The sequence below is a fragment of the Scatophagus argus genome, chromosome 7 (assembly GCF_020382885.2).
Source record: "Scatophagus argus isolate fScaArg1 chromosome 7, fScaArg1.pri, whole genome shotgun sequence".
Lineage (NCBI taxonomy): Eukaryota > Metazoa > Chordata > Actinopteri > Scatophagidae > Scatophagus > Scatophagus argus.
Genome location: NC_058499.1, coordinates 1,086,591 through 1,110,635, shown reverse-complemented (window position 1 = coordinate 1,110,635; position 24,045 = coordinate 1,086,591). Strand labels below are relative to the sequence as shown.

Genomic DNA, 24,045 nt, shown 5'->3' with positions numbered 1-24,045 from the left:
AGTATTTTAGTGGTATTGTTACTTTCATAACAGATGGATTTTAAGACATATAGAAGTAAACCTAATGGAATAAAACTGTCTATCAGATTATGTCTCTGATTATGTTTAGCAGCCAAACACGATGTCTCCTACCTCACATGGATGTCCTCCTGGACCCTGATTGGCTTCAGCCTTGTTGTGATGTCATGAATCCAGCAGATACCTCCAGATGTGAGATGTAAGGTCTCCCCCAGCAGACGAAGCTGAACACAAACTGTGAACAGAGAAGGAACAGAAACCCATTTCTGAGCAGGTCTCAGCACTTCTGGACGTCTCTGATGTACTCAGAGGACATAAGAAGACATGACAGTTCTGAACTGAACTGTTTTCTCTTTGAATACAAGCCCAGACTGGATGTTTGAGGGGAAATCTGCCTATATTACAATATGGGGATGGGATGGAGGTGAGAAGTGGCTCCATGCTCGCCTGCTCATGCACTTGACAGTTGTTGCATGTAGGCGGGCACGGCCTGTTGAGCACAAGGCCGGCAGGCATCATAGCTTCAACGACAGGCCGACTCCCTGACAGTCCGCCGCTGACAGACGCACATTTCGCTCCATCGCCAGCCGTCCCTGCTTAAAGAGATGGAGGGGGGGTTGGGTCAAAGGTTATGGCTGGAAGAAGCAGCAGTGATGGGAGACTGTCACGGCCCAGTGAGCCCGACATGTAGAGTGAACTCATTCTGTCCAGCCGGCACACTCATCTCAGGCTACTAAATTAGATCCATTGCCAATTCATGAAAGGCAGATGTCTGACAGCATGCCTGTCAAACTCCTCCAGATATGTGTATACCAGTGAGCCATCGCAGCACCACGCTGCTCATAAATAGGCCTACATGTAAAGTCAGGTCAGACTAAGTTCTCAAATTGGCTCAGTGTTCCCCCTAAAGATTTGTCATGGGCAGAAGACAATGGAGAGCAGCTGAAATGGAGCTGATGGATATACACAGGAGGTATATGTGGGGGCTCTGCAAAGGAAATAAACATGGAAATTCAGGAGCGAGTACAGAGGCTGGAGTGACCTGTTTTCCTTATGTGTCTTCATGTTAACGTTTCCCGCTTAAGTCAAAGTGGGATAAAGAATCCGACATTGATGGAGTGAAAGCAAAATCTGTGACACGTTGGTTGTGAATGAGTCGGCTCCTTCAGGTGAATGATGGCAGCCGCCCCATCCGAGAGCTCATTTGTTTATTTCCTGTCTTTTCTCTATGAACTAATTGGATGATCCCATTTTTTTTGTTAAAGATAATCAAGAAAAGTCTCACTTATGTATGTTGTGCAAATTGCCAAGAAACAAAGCATAAATTAATATAAATAAAATGTTCAACACACATGAGTAATAGGATAAGTAATAGTTATAGTAATTCTATAAGTAATTTCTAAACGTAATTCTGCTACTGTTTAACATAAGTACATGGAATAATCTCAATCGGTCAAAACATTAACTTATACTAACTTATTAACTTAAAATAAAAGCGGTTCCAAACGAAGAGCCGTTTGGGAGTGGCCGTTGAGAGGGTCGACTCTTACTGCCTCGCAGGCCTAACAGATCTGCCTCCCTGAGAGCGAGCCACCAGGTAAACTACGTTTCCCACAAATCTCCCGACATGGCGCATGCGTAGTTGCATCATAACGACATGAAGAACAGTTGTGTTTTCAGTAGCAACCGTCGCTCTGTACCGAATAAAGTCGTTGTTAAAGGTAAGAAATGTTTGAAAAACAAGGATGGAAAATGTGTTTTTTGTTTTAAAAACAAACACACACACACGTGACTACTGTAATATCTTATCATAATTCCGAGTGAGCTAACTCTTTAGCAGAAGCGCTGAGGTGAGCTAGCTAACGTAGCTAACGGAAACTCACCGCTTGTAAGAGATTTGATTGAGATTGTTAGACCACAGTTATAAAACCTCAGGATGTTAGCATGTTACACGTATGCCGAATGCATTATGAAATACGAACTGTCAGTAAAAAGTGTTAAATCTTGCTGTGTTATGTGTTGTTTTGCCTCCACAGTGACAAAGGTTTTAATCTAACAGATTTTGAGTTTGCCGTAGCTTTCCTCACAAAAACAACATTAATGCTTTATATTAATTTGAGGCTATATGACGACACGGTGTTTAGCTAAGGTGAACATGAAGTTTGAAAAGTCTGAATTCTAATGAACAACCTTTCTGTGTTCAGGGTGAAATATGTCCACGCTGCTTGATGAGACGGCAGCAGATGTGCCAGTCAGAGACACCACAGTAAATCTGTCCAGAGTTGCAGCAGGTCCACAAGGTCTGTCCTGCTGCTGTCCTAACAACATGCATAACCTCACTAAGTGCCTGTGCCCTATGTGTTATTATTCATCTTTACTCTATTTGTTTATTGTTTGTTAATTGCGTTCTTTCTATGAACACACAGATTCATCAGCGAATCAGAATGCTCGAGCGCGACAGGACATCTCGCGGGTGTCCAGGGAGGAGCTGGAGGACCGGTTCCTGCGCCTCCACGAGGAGACCCTGCAGCTCAAACAGCACATTCACAAGCAGGATGATAAGATCAAGAAGTGAGCTCGGTGAACTGAGATTTATGAACAGCTTCATCTCTTGAAACGCAGTTTGAGTGAAAGTGTTGACGTGTTTGAAACTTTCTTATGACTGAGTCACAAAATCAGACGTCGTTCAATTGTGTTGCTGGAGTTTTGACCTCTTCACATGGTGCCCCTTCTCTGCGTCACATGTATAAGTTTAGTTTAGTTTAGTGTTTTTAACTGCAGTAGTCAGTACTGCATTATTAAGTTGTTAATTTTGTTGATGGCCAACCCGAAAGTACGTCCTGACAGAAAATAACCCGCATGTGCCTGAAGCCCGCATTCACCATTCAATAAGCGGAAAAGCTCAGCCTGGATGTACAGATGGTTGTTGTGATAAAGCAGCGTTTGTCTTTCACTTCACTCTCATCTTCAGTTGCTTTGTGCTTTAGTTCTTCGTAAAAACACACAATCCTACATTTCCCACAACGCCTTTCGTCATTGTTATTAGGTTTTCCTGCCATTAAGTGACTTCTAATTGCCCCCTTCTTTCAGCCCGTCAAACAGTTTGTAACACAGGCTGTTTGGTAAGCCAGACTCAAGTCACTACCCTGATGACATCACTTTTTAAAGGTCTTCCAGAGCCACTAAGTAAACTGAGCTTGTGCTGTAAAAACTTGAATTTTTTACTTTTCTTCATCTTTAATTCTCACATTTAATCTCTGTCCTCCTCCTCCTCGTCTTCCTCGTCCTTCTCGTCCTTCCTTCAGGCTGGGCACTAAGCTGATGAGGCTGGTGAAGGACCGGGGTCGTATGGAGCAGCTGGCAGCAGGGGGAGGCCAGCCAGTCTCCAGGGTGCGGGATGTGGAGATGGAGGAGATGATGGAGGACCTCCAGGAGAGGGTGCGGGCGCTGCAGACGGAGAACGAAGGACTGAAACAGCGCCTCCTGGTGGCCAAGCAGCAGCTCATCAACTCGCAGAGCCGGAGGCCTACGCCGTACGGCCAAGTCCAGTCACGAGTCAACTCCGGGTTAAAGAAGCTGCGGGACGACGCTACCTCTCCTACTCGGACTCGGCCAAAAAGTGCGTCACAGCTCTGTCTCAGTTTGCAAGTATCAGTTATCAGCCTCTGTAATTACTAATAACTGGCCTAAACAAATCAGCAGTCATACAAAAAAACAGTCATTGGTATTGATGTAACTGGAACAGATTTTTTCCCCTGCAGGTACCAGGAGTTTGGAGGGAGGTGGGAGACCTCCGACCGGCCTCCTACCTCGATTTGGACACAGTCTGCTGGAGGACGCGAGGGCCGAGATCCGAAACCTGTGAGTGCCTGAGTTGCTTGTTTCTCCTGCTGACTGACTGCACACTGTTTGTCGTAAGTTAAAATATTTAAAGCTAACTTGTTAGCGTTTTTCTGTTAATCAGCGAGAACGTGATCGAGCTCCAGCGGAGCCACATGGAGGAGATGGAACGAGCCGCAGAGCTGCTGCAGGACGAACTGAGGAAGAAGGAGGCAGAGTATGAGGAGAAGCTCCTGCAGGTGCGACAGCAGCAGACCTCCAAAATGAGGTGAGATCCTGCTCCCCTCATGTGGTGAACTGACCCTTTAAGAGTATTATCAGTCCTCGCAACAATTAACCTAACTTCAAACTTTATTGTCAGTATAGTTTTTACATACACTGAAATTCTTCTCTGCGTTTACCTCATCACTGGTGGAACATGCAGTGAAACACACAGGAGCAGCGGGCTGCCATGTTAGGTGCCCGGGGAGCAGCTGGGGGGCTGACGCTCAAACGTATGTCAGTCAAAAGAAAATAAGTTTGATAATCGGTTAATTGTTTTAGTCTTTTTTAAGCAAAATGTCAAATACTTGCTGGCTCCTGCTTCTTAAATGCCAGGATTTGCTGCTGGAAAATTTAGAGGAGATTTTTTTATCATTTTATGGACTAAACAGTTAATCGGTAGGCTAACTGATGATGAAACGTTCAGCACAAAGTTAGTGTAAAGACAAAGACCACAGGCGTGTGCAGTACACACCAAAGTCTATGCAGAGACCTGCCGATTAGCTTCAGCCCGACTCCTCTCTGTGCTGTGAAACGAATTTGGGGGAAATCTTTGTGTCTGCAGCTTTTTGTGTGAGCTGAAGTATTGATTGTGTTTGCTTCCATTAGCCCGGGCAGAGAATAGAGATCCTACATGTATCTGCTCTGTAAACAAACACCTCAGTAACACGTAACACGTTGTGTCTCAGGTCACACGTCAACAGCAACGTGACGATGATCAAACTGCAGAAGCAGCTGGCTGACAGGTCCAGTGCTGTAACTGAGCTGGAAGGCCGATTTCTACAACTGCAGGAGGTGAGAGGCTGCAGTCACATCAGCTCACAACACAGGTCATGAAATTCAATAACGACTAATCAATACGTTTATCCATGTGAGCAGCAGTCTGCGCCTGCTGTCTCTGAGCAACAACAAACCCCTGAAGAAGACGGGAAGAGAAAAAAGGCGTCTGTGTTTTCCCTGTTGTTGTGCATTAAGACACAAAGGTGTTGATTCTGTCCATCAGGTCTTATATTCAGTTTCTCTTGTTTTTCACGGTGCCAAACACGACATACAAACACACCGAGCAGAGAATATCTTTCAGCTGTGGCAGAAAGTCAGTTCCTCTCACTTCCTGTCTGTGACTCCCTGCTCCCATTGATTCCTGTCGGAGGTGTGGACTCGAGTCCCGTGACTTGGACTCGAGTCACACAGGGACAGACTTCATGGTGCGTATAGGTACACCACGAAAACTCTGAAATCTACATTGACCCACATGCTTTGTCATTCAAGCGCACATCGTAAACTCAGTGTGTGCGTCGATGGTGATGAAGGAATCACAGTGTGGCTCACTGATGTGTTTCTAATGAAGCTCTATGGCCCAGAGGAAGAAGATAAATCAGGCTGTGACACACACAGGACGTGTTAGGACGTACATTTACTGCTGGTGACTGGATATTTAATGAGAGGAGGGAAAACACAGAATGTCAGCGCTGTTGTACTTTCTGTTGAATGTTGATTTGTGTATTTTAGAGTCAGAGGACGCTGAAGGTCAGTCATGATGCGGCGATGGTGAAGGTGGACGAGTTGTCGGCTCAACTGAAAGACGAGAGGCTGAAGAATTTGGACCTGGAGAAACGACTGCAGAGCTCAAACCTGGCCAACAAAAAGATGGAGCAGGTGACCACACGACATCACGGCTGCACGGCTGTGACAGTAGACGCCATCTGATTGATCCAGAAGGAAGCAGGCCAACGTTTACCGAGTGTGTATGAACTATAAGTTATATCCAGGCTCAACGGACAGCAGCATGACACAGTGCAGAAACAGTTTTGGAAATCACTTTATTCCTAATTCAGTTAAAATAATCAAAATATGTTGAAGAAACAGACTCGTGTCTCCTCCTCGCTTAAAACTGCAGTCTGCTGTAAAGAATAACTGTGTCTGCGGTATAACTGCTTGTAATAAGAACATCATGTATCACAAACTTCAGATTCACGATTTGACTACCAGCACATCACATCATGTAGATAAAGTTTGTTATAGTTTGAAGGCTGAAGCCACTTTCGTGAGAACGTCTTGTCTCGTGTCTCGTGTCTCATGTCTCCTTCCTGTTGGTTTTGTGCAGCTGCAGGAGCAGCTCAGTGAAGTGGAGCAGGAGAGGGACCTGCTGAAGGAGAACAACGACAAGCTGGTCAGCAGGTGAATCTGCGGCTTCATTTATCACGTGTTCAAGTGTTTTCATATTCCTCATGAGTTTGGTTTTAATTAGTTATTTGATGCTATAAAAAGGGGATGAAACATCACTCGATTGTCACTTTCAAGTATCAGCCGTCCAGTTTAGTCTTTTATTGTGTTGATTTTATGTTCTTGTGTGTTTCCAGGGCCTTCGACGTGTCTCAGCATCAGAAATGGCAGATCCAGGAGCAGCAGCTGAGGTTACAGATCGTCCAGCTGGAGACGGCGCTGAAGGCCGACCTCGTCGACAAAAATGAAATCCTCGACAAAGTCAAGGCTGAAAGAGGTGCTTTAACTTCTCACATGTGATCTGCATCCTGATTACTGAGTCAGTTTTATTTTGCTGCTGTGCAAAGTCCAGAAGAGCGAACAGAACTGACATGATAATGTTTGTAACTGTCTGGTCTGGTTAGAATCTTAAAAATAAGCCAGTTCATGTATTTATGGACATTATGTCTTGTCATATGAAGCTGCAGTACATGTGGTTAATCGTAAAAGAATTGAACTGCTGATTTAATCTCTGTGATTGTTTCTTTCAGACAGAAGTGAGAAGCTGACAGAAGAAAATCAAAAACTTCAGATCCAGTTTCTGGAGCAGAAGCAGCAGCTGGAGGAACTAAATGGTCGTCTGAAGTTCTACAGCAGGGTGAGACTTTGGGTTGGAGAACCTCTGAGGTCACAACAGCCAGCAGGTTTGACATCGTGTGGATTTCAAACATCAGATACCCAGCTGAGCAGTAACTTCTCTGGCTGGTGGCACATTTTCCGCTGGGTGTGTTTGCATCACCTGTCAGATTAGTCTGACGTCATAAGACATCAGAGAGACAGTTTGATCGATTTACATGACGCCTTTAGCCGCCCACAGAGTTTCGAGGGCTTGCAGAGCAGACAAAGGAAAAGGTTTGCAGCCAAATTGCTGAAAAATATAAAATATATGATTAGTTGTAGTTGAATGTAGTTGAACATATAAATGATTTTTTGCCAAGTGTGATGGGCTCATGTGTTCTTTAAAGGAGAACGAGTACGACGTGGCTGAACTCACCGAGGCGCTGCTGCTCATTAAGGTCAGTGGACGCACATCTTAAATCAGTGTGTTGCTCCTAGTATTTATTGTTATTTATGACTTTTATTTACTGTTTGTTTGTTTGTTTGTTTGCTTGTGAAACCGGTTCTCGTGGCTGATTCCTCCAGCCTCTAAAATGTAAAATGTGTCCCGCCCACAGACTCGCAAGTCCCAGAAGAACGGAGACCTGGGCTTCCTGAAGGAGGTGGAAGAGGAAGCGAGCAGCATCCAGGAGCTGCGAGCCGCCCACGCTGAAACCATCCAGGAGCTGCAGAAGACCAGAAACATCCTCAGCATGGAGAGCAGGATCTGCAAAGACTACAAGGTGGAGGGGGTCACCTGCAGAGCAGCTAACTTTAACTCATCTTCTCCATGTTCCATTGTCAATTCTGGTTTCTGTCCCTTTTTTTTGCAGACTTTCATTTTAAGTGTTAGTGGGTCCACTGGTTTAGCAGGAAGGTTTGAGTTCAAGGTTATTCGACTGACTGACGCCATCTTTTTGTTGCTGCTTTGGCATGCAGATGTGAAAACCCTCAAAGCTTTAATCATATCCAATGTCCTCGACGTGACCATGTAATCACGACATCGCTGGTTTGAGTCCGGCTGGCGGACTTTGCTGCACGTCATCATCCTTTTCCACTGCTTTGTTTCCCATCAGCTCTTTACTGTAGAATATCCAGTAAGATGACATGCGTGTCCTCCTGTGGTGTCATGAAGAGTAAGTAGATCTTGTTGTGGATCTTTTCTCTTGGTATTGAGGCGGAGCTGGAAGCTGTGCGGAAGAAGATGGACAGTGACAAAGTGGAGTACGAGCAGAAGCTGGAGCGACAGGCTCAACTGTTGGACACGAGGGCGGCGAAGATCAACAAGCTGGAAGGTATTTATTCATCCAGGTTTTCAGCACACCATTGATCCTTCTTCTCTTCTTCTGTGAGAGTCACGTGTTCAGACTCTCAAGTCTTTATGCTGAATATGAGGCTGCAGCCGGCAGCTGGTTAGCTTAGCATAAAGACTGGAAACAAGGGGAAACAGCTAGCCTGGCTCTGTCCAAAGGTAGCAGAACCTGCTCTCATATCAAAATGATTCCATACAACTAACAGGCTTGGAGAACACAGCAGCTGCTCCTGCTGTAGGAAAGCATGAAAATCACGTCTGTCTGCCTGTCTGTCTGCCTGTCCGTCTGCCTGTCTGTCTGTCCGTCCATCCCTCTGTCTGCTCTCCATCAGCTTAGATGATGTGTGAACTCAAACTTTTCCTGGTGTTGCTCCTCAGCTCAGCTCAGAGACATAGCCTACGGCACCAAGACCTATGTCCTCAAACCGGACAGGACAGATGAGGACGAGGCAGATGAGTTTGATGAAACTTTTCACCTCGAACGTGGAGAGAACCTTCTGGAACTTCAGATAGTCGGGGCCACGCTGTCTCCGTCCGCCCTGCAGGCTCTAGGGGACTGCGAACCATCAACCTTCTGTACCTACTCCTTCTATTTGTTTGAGCTGCACTCCACGCCGGTGGTGACCAGCCACAAACCCAGATACGGGTTCACATCTAAGTACGTGGTGAGCATGGACGAGCACTTCCTCGACTACGTCCACAGAGGCTCCGTCACCGTGGAGCTGCATCAGGCCCTGGGATTAGACTGGAGGTCGCTGGCGACCGGTCAACTCCGGCTGCAGCAGCTTCTGGAGCATGATGGGAAGCTTCACGGGACCATAGCGCTGGTTGGTGAGTGAGACTACATCAGCCTAACTAAATATAAAACAAATCTTTCTCTCTAGTTAAAAATGGGTTTGAAAAATGAATTTTGTTTTAAACATTTTGAGGTTCACGTTCTCAGATGTACATGGAGTCTGATCCAGAGTCAGCATGTGGATCATAAGTTAATGTGGCTGTCGACTGTCTTCTCAGGTGTGTCAGATGAGACGCGGTCCTTCGGTTCTCTGGATTACTGGCTGAGGCTGAGGATCCCCATGACAGAAACCACCCGTCTGTACAAAGAGAAGGTGAAGGCCGTCAGCTACATCCACACCGTGCTGAGCCCACACACACAGGTACCCGTGAGCACAGGGAGAGTTTTATTTCTGTAGCACCGGGCTACTTCCTGAGCTACGTTCCCTCCCATGTCATCTCTGCCCCTTATAATATCCCTCGGATTCTTACTGTTTCCTTCCTCTTACCATGTGGTTACACAGCTGTAATGTAATCTCTGGCCCTTTGATTCTGCCATTGTCCCTCAGCTGCAGCCGACCGCCAGCAGCAGCTGGAACGAGCTTTACATCACGGTCCAGTGCTGCAGAGGCCTGCGGTCCAGAAGCTCCCAGCAGCCGAGCCCCTACGTCGTCTACAAGTTCTCTGACTTCCCCGACTACCCGACCGCCACCATCCACGACTGCTGCGACCCCCAGTTCAATGACCTCAAGTCCTACTCCGTCCCTATGGGTGAAGACCTCCATCAGTACCTGAGAGCTGAGCTCCTTCACTTCTACGTGTTCGACTACAAAGAGGAGCGGCTGGACGAGTACGTGGGGAAGGCCAAAGTGCCTCTGCTGCCACTGGCCCAGGACGAGGAGATTGCTGGTGAGGACTGTCACTTTTCTCAGGCTGGAGTCGCACCGACGTTCAGCTTCCTGTCCTTGTGAAAACAAATGAGCTGCAGCAACTGATCCGGTCACTGATGAGTCAGCAGCTGTTCTGATAATCGATTAATCATTTCAGTCATTTTTTGGTTAAAGGGTTTTCACACTCTTGCTGCTTCTCTTCACCTCAAATGTACTAAATTTAAAGGTAAAATAGAAGTCCTGAAAGCAGTGATGGTTTCTCTTCAGGTGTGTTTGAGCTCAGTGATCCCTCCGGATGCCCCGCCGGCCATATTGAAGTGATGCTGAGGTGGAAGTTCACTTACATCCCTCCGTCAGGCTCCATCACCACTGCCAAAGAGCCCGAGTTCATCCCTGAAGACAGAGCAGGCAGGCCGAAACAGGAACATCTCAGTGTGCAGGACGAGCAGATCGACGCTGATGAGACGCTGCAGGAGGAGGCCAGCAGAGACCTTCTTCATCTGTCCACCTCCCTGCCTGAGGACGCCGCGTCTCAGGCTCTGCTGCCAAAGCTCAAACACAAGACACAAGTGAAGGAGGGACTGGCTGCCAAAAAGGTCACCTTTGTGGATCCCACAAAGAGCACACAGCAGGTGAGACGTGACCCACGTGTGTGCTCTCCTGTTTCTGAAAGTGAGGAGCATCAGGTGTCGCTGAGTGCAGGAAACGCAAGTTTTCCTTCTTCCTGTCCTGAAGAGACTGCTGAAAGCAAAATAAAACAAATCTCCCTTTGCACACAATCAATTTTGCATAAAATTTATATGGGAATTCCAGTATTTTTAAACCTGAGTCAAAGTCTCACTCTGAAATGAACACTGCTGTGTGTGTGTGTGTTCATCAGAGTGAACAACACAAATCTTTCAAAGTATTTTTCTACAGTTTGTGTCCTTTTGTGTTGCGTCAGGTTGGGGACAGCAGTTCAGCAGGTGTCAGCCTGTCTGCAGAGGAAACATCACCTGTTGCAAAGGTAAACTTACGGACGAACCACGTGTCTGTTTGGATGTGAAGATTCTTCGCCTGTAAATTAGACAGTAATAATTCGAAAGACGAGATGTCATGGACACAGGAAGCAGGAAGTTTAAACGTCATGTGGGGACAGACTGGACTCAGTTGGGTTCAGTCCTTACTGGGGAGGACAAAATCAGTCTAACCAAACTGCATGTCTGCACCTCCCAGTCTGTCTGAGCCTCTTGTGTCCCAAACAAACCTTTAAATTCAGATTTTTACTCTGACAAAGTGTAGCTGCTGTGTAATCAGTCGCTCTGCATCTTTTTGAAACAGCAGGTTTTGGCTCCAGCAGCTCAAAGCACAGAAGAAGAGGAGGAGGATGAAGAAGAAGAGTCTCACTTCTCTGAAGGACAGCTGGTCCCAGCCAGCTCTCAGTCCTACTCCGACGACTCCGAAATCTCTGAGATCATCGAAGGTACGAAAAACGGATTAATATGAATTATTGCACCACACCAAAACGAGACTGACTGAAGACGATGTTGGGTTTAATATCCAGTCAACAGTTGTGACTGAGAGTGAGCTCGTTGGTTCTGATGATCCCGAGCTCTCAGTCACTACAGGTCAGACGTGGACGGAAGCCACCATTTTCTGCTTTTTAATTCAGTCGTCTGTGTTTGTTTGTGTCGTTTCACACTGCTGTGGTGAAGCGGTTTGTTGACTGCCTGGCTGTTTTGTCAGCCCTGTTCGCTGTCTGAAAGGTGCAGATGTTTTTGTTTTCCTGTGTGCTTCCTGAGCAGAACAGACATCAATATTGAACGTAGCTGCCAGTAATCTTTAGAGCTTCATAAATGTTAATGTGAGCCTTTTGAGAAACATCTCACTCAGCTCCTCACTCCACATCAGCAAAACATCCTGATGCCAAACGCTGCAGGAGACAAGGAGGTTCAGATCCTCATCACTGGGTTTTCATTTCTGTCTTAAAGAACATACTCAGAATCTCAGTCTTCTTCAGTTGTGCTGATGATTCTGCTTCCTGCTTCAGATGCTGAGGAGGCCCCGGCAACCAAAGCAGATCAGAGCGAATCCGACAGCGATGACTGCATCGTTGAGGGGCAGGCGGCGGGGAGGAAGGTCAGTGTTTACCTTCCACACACCTGAGGGGAAGCCTTGGACAGAGGAGGGTCAGAACTGTTGTACTATTTGATCTTCAGCTCTGGAAGACGCAGCTGCACTCAGGTCTTGATTGTGCAGAGATTTTAGAAGTGGTTTTATTTTAATTGAGGCTCAGTTGGATTTGATTTGTTTGTGAAGTTATTTCTGATTCTCTGCTGTTGTCCAGGAGAGGGAATTAAGTCCAGCCAGTCAACAGCAGAGACAAACTGAATGTGAGGCTGCAAATCGTTTCATTATTGATTAATCTGCTGGTTGTTTCTGAGTAAATCAGTCAAGAGAGAATAAAAATGTCTTCAAATACCTGTGAGACATTCAGGGGCAGTGGGATCACCAGAGACTCAGGCTTTCTGTGTCAGGCGGTTCATGCTGTGATTGTTTGAGCTGACGTCTTAACGTGTGGTCCTCAGCGCTCCGAGCGAATGCGGGTGGAGATTCTGTCTCTGAGCCTGAGGCCGGAGTGTCGGGTGGCCCGGGACGGCGGCGTGGTGCGTCTCTTTGTGGAGTACTCCCTCCTGGACCTGCCCACAGAGGAAACCCCCCTGTCTCTACCCAAACCCCCCGAGGGCAAGAGCATCAACTACAACTACAGCAAAGGTGAGCCCGGCACAGGACAGGAATCAGGTCCTGCTCCCTGGTACGCCATGCGTTAACTCTGTGATGTGTGTTTGAGACACTGCGGATGGAGAAAATGTTTAGGGGGTGACAACTGTGACGTTTGTAATGGAATATTTCAGGGTTTCTGCAGCTCCTTAAAGTGTGAAATCCAGAACCCGGTGAAACCGTCTGATGTTGAAACACCAGTTTTCTGTGTTTTTCTCCGCTGCTGTGACCTCGCAGTCATTCCTGTGGACGCTGAGAACAACGGGGCGACGCGGCGGCTGCTGAGGGAAGTCCTGCAGGGACGAAACCCTCAGATGGAGAGGTGAGGACACGTGAGACAGCTGGAGACATTCGGTAGAAGCCAACTTTAAGACAAGAAAGAAAAGAAAGTGTTAAAAGAATGATCAAATGTTTGATGTCACTGTTGTGTTTCCAGCTTGTGGACAAAACAATCAATAACTGCAAGTTAAATGTATTTATCAGATAGATTAAAGACCAAAGAAAATGTTGAGTTCTGGGACATTCTGTGATTATTTAATTAAATGATGGCAGTCTTCATCTCCACCCTGAGATGAGGTGTATGAAATTGATCATCATAATAAATAATAAATATTTTTGTTGTTGCTGGACAGAATCCGGTTCACGGTGGTCAGCGAGCCTCCGGAGGAAGAAGAGCAGGAGAAGGAGTGTGAGGACGTGGGTGTGGCTTTTCTGAGGATCCCCGAAATCCTGGAGAAACAACGAGACCTGACCGAGACCAGTCTGAACGGTCTGCGCACGCACACACGCACAGTTCATCATGTGACACGCACACGTCTTCCCACCGGTCATCAGTGTCTGTTTGTGTCCTGCAGTCGTGGACGTGGAGGACAGCAGCGATGTGGTCGGCAGTCTGACTGTATCTGTGGAGGGACTGGAGGCTTTGCAGGCCATCATGGAGGACCAGGACCAGGACCAGGAACGAACCCCCGTCTCCTCGCTGCTACCTTCAGCTTGAGGCAACAACATGACTCAGCATCGCCTGCCACCGGGATGAGACGCAGTCACTGAAGCTGAGATCGGCTTGAACAGTTTGACTGATCAGACTGCAGGTTGTGAGGTCGTGTTTTGTTCAGACTTTGCACTGTGATGATATTTCGTACATAGTTAAAGTGGTACATGTTGACATATTTTCAATCTGTTTGTGATTTTAGCTCTTTGTTTGCCTGCTGAACACAGATTTGGTTGTTTGCAGATGAAAACCACTGACACATAAAGATGGCTGACACGTCTCCACTTCCACTGTACAAAAGTGAAGTCAAAACATCCCTGATATGAGCGCTGCCAGCAGTAGAGATTGGGAGGTGGAGCCACGGTACTGCGTTCCTGCCCATAAACCTGTCTGAGCCAATCAGGAGCAGCAGTCAGTCATGATGTTTCAGCCCCTTTTAAGAGCATCAAATTACTAATTAAAACCAAACTGATCAGAAAAATGAACACTAGATCAAACATCAGTGTGGTAAGAATTTCTTAAAATGATAGAAACCATCTTTGGTAAAAATTTATTTCACATGTTCTTAGAGTTTTTATTTTGACTCATGTCCCATCTGCTAACATGGAGGGGGAGGAGCTTATGAGCTGTACTGCAGCCTGCCACCAGGGGGCATCCAGGTATTTTGTCTTCACTTTTGAGGAGCTCTCGTGTCGTCCATCTTCGTATGCAGTCAGTGACAAAGTGAACACAGGTTGAAAGTTTGGTTGAAGTGTTTCTTTTAATACTTAATAACTGGCCAACATTTGTTCTGTTTCAAGACAAATGACTGAGGTTCCACAGCAGCATGAAGTGTAAATGACCTCACTGAAGATGAACTGTATCTGTGCCTCTCGCATCTAGTCGAGCGTGTAAAAGTTTGTTGATATGCTGTACTCCAGCTCTTACAATGATCTGTTTTTAAAGTTTGTTTTGTGTTGATGCACTGCAGTTATTTAATGTATTTCAGAAGGGACTTGTTAGTGAGTCCACCACAGTTCATGTAATATTTATTGTGTCTCGGGTTTGAGATTTGGCTGTGGACGTGCAGATAAGCCGCAGTGAGTTTCTACACATTCATTTAATTTTGTGTGTTTAGTCTCGGTGTGTTCATACGAAGTGAGCTGACGCTGCTCAAAACCTGCACAGTTCGGACTGAATGATGTTGTTTATGGCAGAGACAGAGTAAGTCTTACAGACGTGCCTTAAATGTGAGATTTCCTGGATGACATTTTGTATTGTGCTCTAATAAAGAGTGTTTATTCTGTATGTGTGGAGAGACGCGTGTTGAATGAACACGTCATCACAGTGTCAGAACAGACATGCAGTACAGTAATGTGTATAAGTATGAACAGTTCATGTTTTCTTTTACATGTTGTTAGGCCTCATTTCAAACAGGAGGGAAGAAATGCAAAGTTAAGGCCAAGTTTGTTTATTTGTATGTTCATTATTATCAGATGCGATTATCTGATGCTTTGTCGTCTTTCACATCAAACCCAGTCTTTGGGTTTTGGACCAAAGAGGACATCTGAAGTCACCACAGAGGGGTTTGTAATTTTTTAGATTTTTTAGACTGAGAGGAGGCTGCAGCAGAAGAAAAACATTTAAAAACACGTTTTATCAGCAGTCAGACAAAAACCACACAGATAACAATAATAGGAAGAGTCTGAGTATCAGCCAGGCTGAAAATCAGTCTCTGTTTCATAGTCCGAATGATAATCAGGAAAGTAAGCCGCAGTAAAATGAATTTTGGTGGATCTTGGTGATGAAATGTGAACCCTGAGCTGTGGGTCTCTGACTTGGTGTCTGGGATCCTGCTGGACTTCACTTCAGGGTCTTCAGTCTCGCTCTGCTTGCCGTTCGTCCTGTTGCCGCTGCAGTGTCCCAGTTTGTCCACAGAGAAGGTTCAGCTCGCAGCTCGGACTGTCAGGTCCAGCTGACACCCCCTGAAGAACAGGAGGAGGTGAAGAAAAGCAGCGCAGAGCCCGCAGAAGCGTCCCTGAGGACACGAACCGCCGGAGCCGAGGACGCAGCAGGTAAAGGCTCAGCCTACGCAGGGCTGCGACGATTGCTTAACTAACCTGCTGAAAACTGAACTGATTTCATTTTTGGAGTCATTTGCATTGAATATTTTGGTTATTGTTTTACAGACCAAATTAACAGAAAATAATCAGCCAGTTGTCTTCGTCCTGACGACTTTCTTACACTGTAGGAAATGCGGTTTTCTTCACTTAAAGCTAAAAAGATTCAGAAAGCAAAAGGCAGAAACTGTGACTTTTAGCATTGTTGTTCATGTGAACATTTGTAGAACATCTTGATGTAAAGCTGAAAATCAGCTGGACGGTTTGTACTCCCTGTTTTTATCGAACCCGACATGAGAAAGCAGCGCCGCTTTTCGCCACAACGCGTGGATTATTTATTTCTTTTTCTGCGGCTGACGTCTCCGTGGCAACGCCGGACACGCGGCCGCAGCCCGCATTATCGTCCCGCTGCGGGAGTCCAGCAGGACGTCCGCAGGTTTCAGCTGCTCGTGAAGGTTGGCTATTCGAGCTGAGCGAAGCCTCTCGGGACACCGTGAGGACATCTGAGAGGATCAGACAGTGCAGTGAAATGAAAGCGCTGTGCGGTTCCATGATGACTACCTGCGGGGTTCCTCAGGGGTCTGGTCTCTGCCCTCTTCTGTTCCCTGTTTGTTAAACCTGTTAAACATTAGCATGTTAGCATCCTGGTGCCGTGAGCTACTGAGGAGCATCAGGCCCTTTTGTTTCAAACCGAAACTGTGAGAAATCCAGGCCCTCGTCTTCTTCAGACCACGAGGCTAAACTGCCAGACTTGAAAGTCTTCCGGGTTTCAAATTGTGCGTAAAGCTGGACGTCATCAGCGTGGAAAAGAGCCAGACTGCATCTGCTCTGTCCATACTCATCGTTTTCCTCCATGAGTGTGCCAAGTGGGGAAGTTGCTGATATGTCCAGAGTGTTTGTATATTTTAAACACCCCCATGAAACTGAATGACATTTTCCCAGTTTTAAGACTGTTGTTTCTGTCTTTTGGCAGCAGACGCAGCACAGCCGATCACCATGAGTCTGGACGAGGACGCCCGCTGGCTGGAGTGGGTGACCAAACAGTTTGAGACCATCGCCGGAGAAGACAAAGAAATCGACATCGATGAGTTTAAAACGGCCCTGAAGGTCAAAGAGGTGAGAAAGCCGGCGCTGGCGGAAACATTCACATCCGTTTACTTAAGCAAAAGTCCCAAAACAATCGTGTAAAAGTTTTCCACCGGAGGAGAATCACTGCCAACATTGTTTTCGTATATGAACTGTGCCCTTACAAGTCCTGCCTGCAGGTTTCTACTCAAGTAAAAGTACTGCAGTAAAATGTCCCTGTTAGATTTTTGTCCAGCTGTGTGTCGTATTTGTGTGTGTTGTGTGCAGTCTTTCTTCGCCGAGCGTTTCTTTGCGCTCTTTGACTCGGACGGCAGCAGCTCCATCAGCCTGGACGAGCTGCTGGAAGCTCTGGACCTCCTGATCCACGGCAGTGAGACGGACAAGCTCAGGTTCCTCTTCCAGGTCTACGACGTGGACGGTCAGGGATCCGACACACACGCCTACAGACACACACTTTCGCGTTCTTATCATTTTATCAAACCAACGGTGAACGTATCTGCTGACAAGTATTCTCACTCAGTCACACATGGACCATCCTACTCACGACAGCACCAAATGTGGGTTAATCCGCCGCTCTGAATAGTCCCCAACAAGGGCGCAATTTCCTCCGCTTTGTTCGATAAAAAGTTTTTTAAGATTTCTGACTTCAATAGGACTCAGTGGCTTTGGGTCTGAGAGCCACAGACAGGAAGTCAGAAGCTACTGAGTGACAGATGAACACGTTGTTGGTTTGTTGATGCTCACGAGGCTCTGAGGGGTGAGGAGGAAGACGAGGACTCAGTTTGTTTTCCAGACGAGAACAAACAATGTGCATACAGTATTTAAGATCTCACTATATGCTCGGTCCTATCTTAGAGACTCTTTGTGAACTTCTTTATTTTGTATTTTATTACTTCGTCCGCTCAGACTGCAGTCAGTCAGTCATTTTGTCCGTCATCTCTGAGTTTAACTCCGGTTGTTGTTGCTGGCGTGCAGGCAGTGGCTCCATCGATCCGGACGAGCTGCGAACAGTTTTGAAGTCGTGTCTGCGTGAGAGCGCCATCTCTCTGCCGGAGGAAAAGCTGGACGACTTGACGCTGGCCCTGTTCGAGTCAGCTGATAAAGACAACAGCGGCGCCATCACCTTCGAGGAGCTCAAAGCTGAGCTGGAGAACTTCCCCGAGGTGATGGAGAACCTCACCATCAGGTCAGACAACACTTCCTCCTCTTGGTTCCTGTTCCTTTTTATCTTATTTTTTTAGGTTTATTATTATAAAACAGAATTAACCGAATCCTGCTTTTAACCTGTGGAGGTTACAACTGCTGCTCCCGGTCTGAAGAGGAAGAAGAAATCCAAGTATCTGGATTTTCATGGGCTGGTTTTCTTCTGCGCAGTGACACAATGTCTGTTTGTGATATTAGAAATTAAATGGGGAGCTTAGATCTGATGGTTCCTAAGTAATCCCGGTCTCATTTAGTCCTGAACGAGGACTAAATGAACCAGCCGAGGATCTGAGGTTCTGGTGATGACCAGTAAAGAGGCTGAAACTGGACGATGTGGTCTGGTGTTTGTGCCATCAGACCTTTGGTTTTTAGTTTGCTCCCCTCTCCTCACCTCATCTCCCCCCTCTGTGTCCTCCTCAGTGCTGCCAACTGGTTGAAGCCTCCTGATCTGGATCAGAAGAAGCGTCACGCTCCTCGTTACCTGACTCGAGCTTACTGGCACAACAACAGCCGGAAGCTGCTGTTCCTGTGCATGTACGCCTGCGCCAGCCTGCTGCTCTTCATCGGGGCCATGCTGCAGCACAGTCAGGGCGGAGGCTGGTACATGGTGGCCAAAGGCTGCGGACAGTGTCTCAACTTCAACTGCACCTTCGTCATGGTACGACCCCGCAGGAGACGGGACGGGTGGCGCAGTCGGAGTGATACTAATCTTACTTCTGTGGCAGCACAAAGTGTCCAGAGCAGACAAAGAGCAGAAAAGACAGTCACACATGAAATCATCCACGAGCCTCCTGTCACCACGAGCCCGCTGGTCACAGGAGGATCAGATTTCAAGGCTGAGACTCCATCAGGAGGCTAAAACTGAAGCCAGAAGAGTCAGAACAGCAAAAGATTGTCACATCTTCACTAACCCTGAACCTGAACCTGAACCTGAACCTGAACATGTTCTGACATGTGAAACAGAAAACCTCAGTCAAACAGCAGCTTTAAACATGAACACGATTACGTATTTGAGTTCTTGTCTGTGAAATCAGCTTGTTTGTTAAAAGTTGGTCCACATGGGATGGAAAAAATCTGGATAAATTAATGCAAACGTGTGTGTGTGTGTGTGCGTGCAGGTCCTGATGCTGCGTCGCTGTCTGACCTGGCTGAGGGCGACGTGGGTGGTCCGGGTCTTACCTCTGGACCAGAACATCTTGCTGCATCAGATCGTGGGCTACGCCATCCTCTGCTACACGCTGGTCCACACCACCGCCCACATCTTCAACTTCGGTACAAACTCAGCGCTGATCAGAACTCGCTGGTTTTTCCTTCACGTGACGTGGAGCTGACGCGGTTTGACGGTCAGCGTGCTTCTGTTTACACACCAGAGCGTGGGAGTGACGTGTGTGTGTGTGTGCGTTTCAGTGCAGCTGTCGGAGAGCAGCGAGTTCAGTCTGTGGGAGTACCTGCTGACCACGAGGCCGGGGATCGGCTGGGTGAAGGGGACGGCCTCCGTCACCGGGGTCGTTCTGCAGGTCGTCATCTGCCTCATGGTGCTCTGCTCCAGCACGTTCGTACGACGCAGCGGACATTTCGAAGTAAGAGACCAGAGGAAGTATTCAGATGCTTTGCTTCGGTTTAAGTACTAATACTCAAAAGTACTGCATATAACTATGTAAGTATATTCAGAAAAATGTACTTAAAGTATTTAAAGTGTCCCCTGTGACTGTTAGATCTGCTCTCATTAGATTGTTCTGACTCCTGCATTAATGCAAATAGCTTAATTAAATAATTAAAAAGGATGTGGATGAAGGTGGACAGAGTAGTGTGACTGTGTAGTATTAGTACACTCACTGAAGGATCTGAATACTTCTTTGTCCACTGCTGCCCTCTTGTGTCTGTGGTCAGTTACTGCAGTATCGTCCATATTAAAACTACAAAGACTCTCTTTAGACCTCTTTAACGGTTCCGGTCTCGGTCTCTCTGGTCTGTAATCCCCTGCTGACTGTCTGTCCTCCAGGTGTTTTACTGGTCTCACCTGTCCTACGTGTGGGTCTGGTCTCTGTTGATGGTTCACTGTGCAAACTTCTGGAAGTGGTTTGTGGTTCCTGGTTTGGTGTTCTTGCTGGAGAAGATCGTAGGAATCGCCGTGTCTCGTATGGGAGGTCTTTACATCGTGGAGGTCAACCTGCTGCCGTCCAAGGTGACCCACACTGACTGTCCACTGGTCTCAGAGTTGTGTCACTGAAGCTGAACTGATTGCACAGTAAAAAAGAGTGTAGTTGTGTCATGTATTCTGAATAATGTGATCAGCGCCTGCCTGTGACGGATGAACGTCTGTCCTTTGGGCTGTTTTCCTGTCTGTGCTCAGGTGACTCACCTGGTCATCAAACGTCCTCAGTTCTTCCATTTCAAACCTGGAGATTACGTGTACATCAACATCCCCGTGATAGCAAAGTACGAGTGGCATCCGTTCACCATCAGCAGCGCTCCAGAGCAGTCAGGTGCGCTTTACCTGGGTCTCACACTCACGCACACACACACACACACAGATTAGGTCTTCATGCCCAGTGGGGACATTACACAGACTTACATTCATTTCCTGCAGACTTACTCAAACCAAAACCATAACTCGCCTAACCCTGACCTTTGACCTTTGACCTTTACCCTGACCTTAACCTGAACCTCAAACTCAGCCTCACCTTAAACCAAGTCTTCACCCTAAAAGTTAATCATGTCCCCATGGGGACTTGCATTTTGTCCAGATCGGGAAAGAGGATGTCGCCGCTCACTGACACAGCAGAAATATTAATATTAAATAATATCCTGTAGGAAACCGATGTGTGGTAAAACACATGACTGACCACTGTGACCTTTGACCTGCAGACTCTCTGTGGCTTCACGTCCGCTCGATGGGTCAGTGGACCAACCGTCTGTACGAGTACTTCAGACAACCAGAGAGCCAGACGGTCAGCTCCAAGAGACTGTCCACCAGCCTGAGGAACCACAGACAGCTGATGAAAGCCCAGGTCCAGCCCACACACACACACAGAGACAGACACACTCACACACACACACACGTGTCCCTCCTCTGTCTTACCTGTGACTTCCCCACAGGAGGACCTGTTCAGCTCTACGAACTGTAACGGAGCGGTTGCCTCTAACGAGGACGACGCCATCGAGCTGATGATGTACCGTCAGAGCGGCTGCCGGTCCGATGCGGCTCCGCCCCCGATGTGTGGCTCTCAGGGGCCGGCGGAGCCTCTTCCGGACGAGCTGGGGCCGGCAGAGAGAGGAGAGGCTCCTCCACTCAGAGAGGTCACCACGCGTGTCTTCAGTAGATTAACTAACATCAGCTGACTTTTAACAAGCGCTTCTCCCTCTTCAACTGCAGGTTTCTGCCAAGTTTGGTGAGAATCACAGGTTCTGCAACATCAAGGTGAGCAAACACATCATTCAGCATCATTTACAAACACAGCATGACTCACAAGTTAAAATCAAAACCTTTGTGTGTGATTTCAAACCCGACTTTGGCATCTCCTACTGGTGACGAACACTCTGTTTCCAAAACCATCAGAATAATTTAAAAGATGGGAAAACATAAATCCTCTACATGTAAAAGCTGTAAATGAATGCCCGTGTGTGTGTGTTGTGTGTCAGTGTTATGTAGATGGACCTTACGGGACTCCCACGAGGCAGATCTTTGCCTCCGAGCACGCCGTCTTGATCGGGGCCGGCATCGGCATCACGCCGTTCGCCTCCATCCTGCAAAGCATCATGTACCGGTGAGACAGCAGGTTTTTATTCCACTATGATACTCGCTCGCATCCCGCTTCAGACCGCGTCCCGCAGCCTCCTGTTCTGTTCGAGACCTCCAGGCTCACTGAGGGAAGCTCCCAGCAAGCTGCAGATCAGCAGCTGGTGATGACAAACAGCCAGGAGCTCGAGTCCGTCCTCCACAACACTCGCAGCTCAGGCTGTGCCTGTTCCTGGTTCCCGATCACAAGCCGCTTCTCCAACCTCCAGGCCACGGCCCTTTTTTTTTTAATTCAGCTTCTCAGGTTTGCAGGTTTGTTTTCTTTTTCACCTGTTGGTCTTTGGTTTTTTGGTCTTGGTCTTCGGACTTGAAGTCCACGGTTGGGTTGAAGTCATTAATCGTTTGAATCAATGACAGATCACCTGTGGGGGTTGCAGATGGTTTCTGCCACGCTGCTTTTATTATTCGACAGTGCAGAGTTCAGACATGAGGACATGTCTGTCCACTGGTACCCTCACAAACACAAAGCGCTCGGCTTCTGTCTCTCAGCGCACCTGGGACGAAGCTGTGGGACGTTTTTGTTGAAGGGGGTCTGAGCTGGTCCACGTGAGGTCAGCCCCAAGGGCCAGTAAACAGATCCGTGTTCTTTAAAGGCCTCAAACGTGTGTGAAACCTCTTGCTTTGTGTTGTGATTCTTTAACGCAGATACCGCAGGAGGAAGCAGAACTGTCCCAACTGTAACTACTCCTGGTGCGAGAACATTAAAGACAGCGACATGAAGTTACGCAAAGTAAGAAAGCAGCGGACGTTCAGTTGTCTGCCATGTTTCATGTTGTGTGAGGAAATGAGAGATGTGAACAACATGACGCCTGTTTGGGACCCTGCAGGTCGACTTCATCTGGATCAACAGAGACCAGAAGTCGTTTGAATGGTTTGTCAGTTTACTGACCAAACTGGAGATGGACCAGGCGGACGAGGAGCCAGAAGGTGACGTACAAAGCCGAGGAGGGAAGCTGAGCGACTCGTAAAGAGCGACACGGTAACAAACCTGTGCTGTCTGGCAGGTCGCTTCCTGGAGATGCACATGTACATGACGTCTGCGCTCAGCAAGAACGACATGAAGGCCATCGGCCTGCAGATGGCGCTGGACCTCCTGGCCAAGAAGGAGAAGAGAGACTCCATCACCGGACTGAGGACCAGAACCCAACCTGGACGACCTGAGTGGGGGAAGGTGAGGTGACGTGAGTGTTTGCTCCTCCGACAGGCTGACATCCGTGTTGGAGAAGCGACTGACTGACCAGCCGGTTCAGCTGTGCCTGGTTTCAGACGCGTCAAACATGTTAGCTTAGATCGTCTCCAGTCGTTTATGAAGTGGTTATTTTCTTATTCAGTAAGTGTGAGTTCTTCGTGTCTGCGGAGCTCAAAGTTTTCCCGCCAGTGGCCACTCAGTTTGAAGATGCTGTGCACACCTGGCGCTAATGAACCTGTTGTCGTGTGTCAGGTGTTTCAGAAAGTGTCCGCGGAGAAAAAAGGGAAAGTCCACGTGTTTTACTGCGGCTCTCCTGCTCTGGCAAAAGTCATCAAAGCTCAGTGTGAACACTTTGGCTTCAACTTCTACAAGGAAAACTTCTGAGGTCGACGCCCACAGCTCAACACACAACTCCTGCTGTGTGTGTGTGTGAGAGAGTGTGAGTGTGTGTGAATCCTGCCTTTGCTTTGTATCCTGTTTATCCTCCATGACAGCCGTCTGTGTTGTGTTTGTGTTAGCTGTTAAATCATATATGCACTGGTGTGTTTTGGTGTGTTGTGCTGGTCGTCCATCTTTCCTTTAATGATGTGCTCGTGTAGATCTGAATAGGTGATTGATAAGGTGAAACATTTTTCTGCTCTCATTAAACGATCGTTTCTTCTGTTGCATCACAGTTCAGAGAAAACGTGTGCAGCTGCGTTGAGTTTTTTGTCCGTTTGTGTGGGATCATTTGAACAGTTAACGAAACCATGTGGGACGTTGAGAGCTGAAGTGTCTCTGTGGTGGACTTGATGACATCTCAGAGATCTCATCAAGTCCCGAGCCTGAGAACGACGGGTTTCATCCTGGATCGTGTGCTCAGACTCAGGCAGGTTTGACGCCATTCAGAGCGCTTTGCAGATACGAAAGGCATCAAGCAAAGAAACTCACATAAAAAGACATTTAAACAGGCTCTGACAGATAG

General features: G+C 47.4%; 2 protein-coding genes and 1 long non-coding RNA gene across 7 annotated transcripts; 2 read left to right on the top strand and 1 right to left on the bottom strand.

Moving 5' to 3' along the window:
* The first annotated feature begins 1,586 nt into the window (after window positions 1–1,586).
* Window positions 1,587–14,992, top strand: rpgrip1l (RPGRIP1 like). 4 transcript variants are annotated; one of them, XR_006843874.1, is made up of 26 exons: window positions 1,587–1,739; window positions 2,223–2,318; window positions 2,445–2,589; window positions 3,324–3,637; window positions 3,780–3,879; window positions 3,983–4,126; window positions 4,809–4,914; window positions 5,629–5,775; window positions 6,224–6,297; window positions 6,480–6,619; window positions 6,873–6,979; window positions 7,347–7,397; window positions 7,557–7,721; window positions 8,156–8,273; window positions 8,669–9,121; window positions 9,305–9,447; window positions 9,634–9,973; window positions 10,222–10,586; window positions 10,898–10,960; window positions 11,275–11,416; window positions 11,984–12,072; window positions 12,522–12,708; window positions 12,952–13,036; window positions 13,347–13,483; window positions 13,569–13,805; window positions 13,949–14,992. XR_006843874.1 is itself a non-coding variant. In XM_046394706.1 (25 exons), the coding sequence occupies exons 2-25, from the start codon at window positions 2,231–2,233 to the stop codon at window positions 13,709–13,711; spliced, it is 3,843 nt and encodes a 1,280-aa protein (XP_046250662.1). In that variant the 5' UTR covers window positions 1,587–1,739; window positions 2,223–2,230; the 3' UTR covers window positions 13,712–14,992. The 4 variants fall into 4 exon arrangements, 2 of the variants coding, with proteins under 2 accessions (XP_046250662.1, XP_046250660.1); XR_006843873.1 differs by having other exon boundaries at window positions 13,569–13,813; XM_046394706.1 differs by having other exon boundaries at window positions 11,278–11,416; window positions 13,569–14,992.
* Window positions 14,993–15,139: 147 nt separating this feature from the next.
* Window positions 15,140–16,570, bottom strand: LOC124062374. Its single transcript, XR_006843907.1, has 2 exons — window positions 16,366–16,570; window positions 15,140–15,669 (listed from the first exon to the last, which is right to left on the bottom strand). It is a non-coding gene; the product is annotated as an uncharacterized LOC124062374 (long non-coding RNA).
* Window positions 15,651–23,766, top strand: nox5 (NADPH oxidase, EF-hand calcium binding domain 5). 2 transcript variants are annotated; one of them, XM_046395092.1, is made up of 17 exons: window positions 15,651–15,759; window positions 16,778–16,920; window positions 17,158–17,308; window positions 17,866–18,076; window positions 18,514–18,751; window positions 19,212–19,365; window positions 19,501–19,673; window positions 20,096–20,278; window positions 20,447–20,579; window positions 20,962–21,104; window positions 21,193–21,393; window positions 21,470–21,514; window positions 21,736–21,860; window positions 22,538–22,622; window positions 22,720–22,819; window positions 22,897–23,063; window positions 23,334–23,766. In XM_046395092.1, exons 2-17 carry the CDS (start codon window positions 16,801–16,803, stop codon window positions 23,463–23,465), a joined length of 2,361 nt encoding a protein of 786 aa, XP_046251048.1. In that variant the 5' UTR covers window positions 15,651–15,759; window positions 16,778–16,800; the 3' UTR covers window positions 23,466–23,766. The 2 variants fall into 2 exon arrangements, with proteins under 2 accessions (XP_046251048.1, XP_046251049.1); XM_046395093.1 differs by lacking the exon at window positions 15,651–15,759 and having other exon boundaries at window positions 16,645–16,920; window positions 22,897–23,073; window positions 23,334–23,472.
* The last annotated feature ends 279 nt before the right edge of the window (window positions 23,767–24,045 follow it).